The sequence below is a fragment of the Electrona antarctica genome (genome assembly GCF_951216825.1).
Source record: "Electrona antarctica genome assembly, chromosome: 11".
NCBI lineage: Eukaryota > Metazoa > Chordata > Actinopteri > Myctophiformes > Myctophidae > Electrona > Electrona antarctica.
In genome coordinates, this window is record NC_136792.1 from 2,787,706 (window position 1) to 2,795,537 (window position 7,832).

A 7,832-nucleotide genomic window follows, 5' to 3' on the forward strand; every position below is an offset into this window, starting at 1 on the left:
ACACACACACACACACACACACACACACACACACACACACACACACACACACACACACACAAAAGGCAGCCGACACAAGGTGTCGGCTGCCTTTTTTGGTAGGCCTACATCTACACCACGAGAAGGGCAACACAATTAGGGACTATTGAATATTGCATATGAATATTGTTCATTTTCATGATCTGCCACTGCTGTAAACTAATCAGACGGAGATATATATATATTTTTTGTGTGTGACATTTTTCATCCCACGTTGGAACAGTTCTGACTGCCACAGAGGAGCGCAAACTCAGCTCTTTACAGTATCTGTAAAATGACATATTAACGAGGCCCCACTAGTGCCTTCAGAGGAAAAACTCATGTCATAACTAACACGCAAGCTGTACAAACTCCCAGCGAGTGATAAGAAGCCATGCGTTCCTTCCAGTATAAAAGACCCTGCTGGATGCGTGCTATAGAGTCAACCTGAAACCATGGCCTTCCTGTCGATCCTCTCCTGCCTTGCCTTTGTCGGCGCTGCCTATGGTGAGTATACCTGTCCTGCATGCAGTGGTGGAAAGTAAGTAGATTTGCTTAAAGGGGAAAACCACCCATTTTCAACATTTTACTATGTCATTAATATACCTTAGAGCTGTTGTGTGGAAATAATAAAAAAGTCCCCCCCATTTTGTGTTTCCTAGAACTGTAATTATGAAAGAAATCATTAACATGGTGAAACACATCTTGATGATGTCATCAAGATGTGTTTCACCATGTTAATGATTTTTTTCAGACCTCTAGTTCTAGGAAACACAGAATGGGGGAACCTTTTTATTATTTCCACACAACAGCTCTAAGGTACATTAATGTCATAGTAAAATGTTGAAAATAAGTGGAATGCCCCTTTAAGTACTGTACTTTTAGGCCCGAGGATGATTCTACAAATGCCTTCTAAATCCTGACAGTTTTCTGGAGAAAAAGTTTTCTATGTCATCGTCGTTCTCAAACAATTTCATGATAACCCAAAAATATATGTAACTGGCCACCGACCCCCATCTGAAAATATGTTGTTCCAGGTAGATCGTAGCGCGGCACTCGCTGCTGCGCTATGAGCTTGTAGATCTGCTATTTTTCAATAGCTAAAAATATAACATGAGCCCTAAAACACCAAAAGGGGTTCCCTTCCCACCCAGAAGGGGTTAAGTACAATATTTGAGGTACTGTATGTGTGTGTCTCTCTTCAGGCTGTGGCACTCCTGCCGTCACTCCAGTGATCACTGGATACTCCCGTATCGTCAACGGGGAGACGGTTGTGCCTCACTCCTGGCCCTGGCAGGTCTCCCTGCAGGTAAGATAAATAGCTACCGCTATTTATTTTTGATTGATTGATTGAAAACTTAAAATATTTTATTATTATTATTAATAATAATTATACTATTATTTTATTTTAATTATTTTAATTAATTCAAAAAGATACAGACACAAGAAAGCTGTTAGGCTTGTTTCCGTTGTGTTCCTAGGCTATATTCTGCATATACTTGCCATATATTGGCATATGGCATATATGTTAATATATTTAAAATAAAACCATAGCACCATTAGCCTTTTCATGTCGCGCACCCCCTAGAAGGCGTTCGCGCACCACAAGGGGTGCACGCGCCACAGTTTGGGAACCACTGCTTTAGGGGAAAGGGGACATGGGGAGTAACAAAACAAAACAGACAAAAAACTAAATACCGTTTGTATTTTGCCCTGACCCTGTTCCTTTTGGGGAAGGAGGGACAGGAGACAAAGAATCCAACCAATAACCAATAAAAACTAGATATTCTTTTGTCTTGTTTTTTTTAACCCATTCTAATCTAAAAGGTCAGTATGGATTTAAAAATGTAGGTCATGTTATCAGCCAACCATCTTTTTAATGTGAATTTAAAGTTTTCGAAGGAACTGATCTTTACAACATCCCTGTCTCTGACTGTCTCCCTTATTATGGACATAGCAACTTTCTTTTCTCTTTTCTTTTCTTTTCTTTTCTTTTCTTTTCCTTTCTTTTCTCTTTTCTTTTCTTTTCTTTTCTTGTGTGTGTGTGCGTGTGTGCGTGCGTGCATGTGCGTGCATGTGTGTGTGCGTGTGTGTGTGTGCGTGCGTGCGTGCGTGCGTGCGTTCGTTCTGTGGCACCGGTTAACATTACTGTATGTAAATCCTGACTAATAAATACAATGTGAATTCAGGATTACACCGGCTTCCACTTCTGTGGCGGATCCCTGATCAACGAGAACTGGGTTGTGACTGCTGCCCACTGCAATGTCAGGTACAGTACAGACTGCTGCCCACTGCAATGTCAGGTACAGTACAGACTGCTGCCCACTGCAATGTCAGGTACAGTACAGACTGCTGCCCACTGCAATGTCAGGTACAGTACAGACTGCTGCCCCACTGCAATGTCAGGTACAGTACAGACTGCTGCCCACTGCAATGTCAGGTACAGTACAGACTGCTGCCCACTGCAATGTCAGGTACAGTACAGACTGCTGCCCACTGCAATGTCTGTCAGGTAGGGGAGAACGGGGTAAGATGAACCACGTTTTGCTTAAGTTGTCCTGGAAGCAAGGCAAAATGAGATGGCAGTAAAATCTAATGATCTACACATATTTCAGGATGTCTTCTATCAATTGAAATGATGAGTAAGCATCTATGACAAAGGGCCATGAAAATATGACCTTTTTTAAAAAAGTGGTCATGTGGCTCAATTTGCCCCAGGTAAGGGGTATAAGTTGATCCAAGTCAAGGGGTAAGTTGAACCACATGATATTTTAATGTAAAGAGCTTAAACTTAAAATAATTTAATAACAGTTTTCCCTTTTGCAAATAGTCTTATTAATTTGTGTATTTATTATTTAAACAATATGAAGACAATTAAATAAAGTTTGTTATTCAGAACCTTATAATATTTGCAATATTGTTAATACAATATAGCAAATTTGCAAACATTTGCAAACATCCAAATTAAAGGTCATTCAGTATAATTTGAGTAGCAAAGACTTAATAAAAAATCACACCCGTGTGAACTGAGTGGTGCAGTGACGTCACACACTAACCCTAGCAACCATGCTCACCTATACGTGGCCCCACGTACAGGTACACACATACATAGATACAGACAAAGCTGAATAGTGACCAACATGTATGATATTAAATGTTAGACCTGGGTACATTCTGCTTTGTAGAACAGTCATTTTACATGTGTCGAAATTTTACTTTGACTGAAAAAAACAGTTTTTTTGTGCCCCCATGTGCTAACTAACTTCACAGCCAGGTGTAAATGATGGATGCTTATTAGATTTAAGGTCACATGGCAACACAGTTTTCTAGATAAAGGGGGTGGTTCAACTTACCGCTGGCTCATCCCTCCCCCGTTCTCTACAGTACAGTCCAGCAGCTCCCTCTGGCATTCATATTCTATTCTAGTTTACTAGTTGACTAGTTGTTTAACTAGGCCTACCTATTTCTTTTTAAATAATAGTTGTACATTTAAAAACGGTGTACATTGGTGACTATAACTATCATCAAGCTGATCTTGAGGCCTACAAAAACGGGGGAAAAAAATCTATCAACTAGTCATCTAGTATACCAACAAGGTCAACTAGTGGATTTACTAGTCGACTACTAGTTGAATAGTCGACTACTAATTTAAGCACATGCTACTTCTGTCACGTTACTTCAGTCATGCTAGTGTTAAAGCCCATCGTTTCCTTTGCAACCTTTTCAGAACTACCCACAGCGTGCACCTGGGCGAGCATAGCAAGGTCTCCAAGCCTGACCACGCCCATATCAGGCATGTTGCAAAGGTACAGTATGTAGTTCTGTTTTATAGGACATGCGCAGGGAGGGACATAAACATTATTTCCTTTACTGTACATTTATTATCAGGATACTCTGGGCTTCAATCTTTACACTCCTCTCCTTGACCTGCTCATAATAAATTTTTTCATGTTCCTGCAGGCTACATATTGGAAAATACCGTTGAAGCCAAGCATGCATTTACCCCAACAAACAACACAACGTTGACTGCGTCATTTCTCTGATAGGTCTTCAAGCACCCCAACTACAACCAGTACAACATCAACAACGACATCCTGCTGATCAAGCTGGACAGACCTGCCGTGATGGGCCGCGTCGTGTCTCCCGTGTGTGTGGCCGAGAGGGGCGACGACTTCCCCGGCGGGATGATGTGTGTGACCACTGGATGGGGCCTGACCCACCACACTGGTGAGTGACCAGTGGATGGGGCCTGACCCACCACACTGGTGAGTGACCACTGGATGGGGCCTGACCCACCACACTGGTGAGTGACCACTGGATGGGGCCTGACCCACCACACTGGTGAGTGACCACTGGATGGGGCCTGACCCACCACACTGGTGAGTGACCAGTGGATGGGGCCTGACCCACCACACTGGTGAGTGACCACTGGATGGGGCCTGACCCACCACACTGGTATAGTGGCCAGTTCAATTGCCTAGAATAGAATAGGATATCCCAAGTGGAAGGTGGAGCAAACTGATGTCTCAACCCTCTGTCTTTATCGTGAAGTTATCGTAAAATATTCTATACTCTTGTTCAGTATATAATCAAATGCCTTCTTCTCATCAAGCATAACAAGAATACCACATGACAAATATGTATGTTCTGCTATAGCTCAAATTAAGCTCAAACCTAGCCTTTAATCCATTTAGACCTAGAAACGATTCTACAAATGTCTTCTAACAGACAGTTTTCTGAAGAACCCTGTTTCTGTCAGTCGTTCTCAAACATTTTCATGTCAAGGACCCCCAAGATTGTATGTAATTGGCCGCCGACCCCCATCTGAAAATATGTTGTTCCCCCCCCTTGTAGATCTGCTATTTTTCAATAGCTAAAGTATAACATAATGCTTAAAACACCAAAAGGGGTTCCCACCCAGCAGTGGCGTATCCAGGAATTACGTTTTGGGCAGACAAGATGTGTTAATTGTCGTCTCCCCTGCGCACAATCGTAGCACTAATGGTTTTCTGCCAGACAGTAGGATACAAAGGCTGAAAGGCAATCATTTACATTCCAATGGGTGATTGAGGGTCACGCACTACCGCAACGGCCAATCAGCTGTCCACTAATAGTTCTCAGGTCTTGTTTTTTTCTCATTGTATGGATTTTGGCCAGGCAGAAATGGATTTGGACAGGCGGACGCCTGCCCTCGCCTTATTGTAGATACGCCTCTGCCGCCCAGAATGGGTTTGACGTGTGTTTTCTTTCCAGCTCCCGACACCCCCGCCCTGCTCCAGCAGGCTGCTCTCCCTCTCCTCTCCAACAACGACTGCAAACGTTTCTGGGGAAACAGCATCACTGACCTGATGATCTGTGCCGGAGCCTCTGGTGCCTCTTCTTGCATGGTGAGTGACAGGGAGCGAGAGAAGATACATCAAGATGGCATTTTTAGACATGAAACCATGGAGTCACCGAATCATGTCTGTACACGGACAAGTGTGTCTGTGGCAATGACTTGGTCTTGTCCAATTTTGTCAATTTCCTTATTTACACACCATTATAGAGTCCCCTTTCATGACGACGCCAGGCCCAGGAAATGAATCCCAATGCATTTTCCCCATAGACATTTCAAAAAGTATTTATTTAAATACCTTTTAAGCGTCGTACGAAGCCAACTTGAGTCGTGACAAATCATGACAACAAACACAATATTTTGGACCAAACAAATAATTACAAAGAAGAAAAACAACAAAAGAAGTGTTGTAACCTGCCGTTTTTTTCTACTTTCTAATTCTAATTCTTTGTTTGGCCCAAAACATTGTATTTATTGTCATGATTTGTCACGACAAGAGTTGGCTTTGTCCGCGGCGTAAACGTCTTTAAATAAATACTTTCTGAAAAGTCAATGAGGAAAACGAACAGGGATTTATTTTCCGGGTCTCTCGAGGGGGCGGGACTGCGACGCTCTATAATGTTCCTATTTTGATCATGATGCCCAAAAACTGAATGTCAAAGTCTCCATGTTTTCTTCATAATGTGCATTACAATGATTTACTATGACACTATTCTTCACTTGCACAATGTAGGAGGCGGGACTAAGGGGGACTTCCTGTTGGGATATCACCCCTGTGTTTGCTTCCTGTCCATCGGGAGTGCATGTAAGTCAGTCATTTTCTACGGACAATTATAGTATTTTCTCGTCACTTGTAATTTTTTTAATTAAGTTTAAAAAAAACTTTTATTCATATGGTTCATTCATTTACCATTCGTTTTTATCGTAATGTTTTATTTAGGGTTTTTTTCTCAAGGGGAAAGTTGTATGCTCCAGTGTCTGTCTGTGCTGCTGCACTATACATACAGGAATACAGTACAGTGGAATACAGTACAGTACAGTACAGTACAGCGGAGTACAGTACAGTACAGTACAGTGGAGTACAGTACAGTACAGTACAGTGGAGTACAGTATAGTACAGTGGAGTACAGTACAGTGGAGTACAGTACAGTGGAGTGGAGTACAGTACAGTGGAGTACAGTACAGTACAGTACAGTACAGTACAGTACAGTACAGTACAGTACAGTGGAGTACTGTATTCCACTGTACTGTACTGTACTGTACCGTACTGTATTCCACTGTACTGTACTGTATTCCACTGTACTGTACTGCACCGTACTGTATTCCACTGTACTGTACTGTACTCCACTGTACTGTACTGTATTCCACTGTACTGTACCGTACTGTATTCCACTGTACTGTACTGTACTGTACTCCATTGTACTGTACTGTACTGTATGTATAGTGCAGCAGGCAGCAGCACAGACAGGCACTGGAGCATACAACTTTCCCCTTGAGAAAAAAACCCTAAATAAAACATTACGATAAAAACGAATGGTAAATGAATGAACCATATGAATAAAAGGTTTTTTTAAACGTAATTTAAAAAATTACAAGTGACGAGAAAATACTATAGCCTAATTGTCCGTAGAAAATGACTGACTTACATGCACTCCCGATGGACAGGAAGCAAACACAGGGGTGATATCCCAACAGGAAGTCCCCCTTAGTCCCGCCTCCTACATTGTGCAAGTGAAGAATAGCAATATTAACCTGACTCCACCAGATGGGGCAGCAGAGAGTACACTGTACTCTCTGCTGCCCCATCTGGCGGAGTCAGGTTATAGCAATATGGCATTATTCGCAACTAGTAGGCCTACTAGTGGCTCCCAAATGTTTTATTTGCAAAGACCCCCTTAATGTAACTCTGAGAACACCTGTTATGGTTCATAACAGGTCATGTGGTCATTCATTCATGTGTTTCTGGTAATATTATCTGGTATATATTAAATGTAATATTACTCAATCGTACAGTATATATGTCCAAATAATGGAATTTTAACAAAAATGTCCACCACAAGCCAACAATGCATGAAACACATTAAAAACACGACTTGCTTGTTGTTTCAGGGTGACTCTGGTGGCCCTCTGGTCTGTGAGAAGGCTGGAGCCTGGACCCTGGTTGGTATCGTCTCCTGGGGCAGTGGGCAGTGCAGTCCCTCCATGCCCGGTGTGTACGCCCGCGTCACAGAGCTGCGTGCCTGGATTGACCAGACCCTCGCTGCCAACTAGAACATGTTGACCAGACCCTCGCTGCCAACTAGAACATGTTGACCAGACCCTCGCTGCCAACTAGAACATGTTGACCAGACCCTCGCTGCCAACTAGAACATGTTGACCAGACCCTCGCTGCCAACTAGAACATGTTGACCAGACCCTCGCTGCCAACTAGAACATGTTGACCAGACCCTCGCTGCCAACTAGAACATGTTGACCAGAC

General features: G+C 42.7%; 1 protein-coding gene across 1 annotated transcript; it reads left to right on the top strand.

The window, feature by feature from the left end:
• Nucleotides 1–473: 473 nt before the first annotated feature.
• Nucleotides 474–7,624, top strand: LOC306932367 (chymotrypsin A-like; the record flags this gene model as incomplete). The annotated part of the gene is made up of 7 exons (XM_079514147.1): nucleotides 474–525; nucleotides 1,224–1,327; nucleotides 2,208–2,287; nucleotides 3,746–3,824; nucleotides 4,065–4,245; nucleotides 5,272–5,405; nucleotides 7,463–7,624. The coding sequence occupies 7 exons, from the start codon at nucleotides 474–476 to the stop codon at nucleotides 7,622–7,624; spliced, it is 792 nt and encodes a 263-aa protein (XP_079370273.1).
• Between the last annotated feature and the right edge of the window lie 208 nt (nucleotides 7,625–7,832).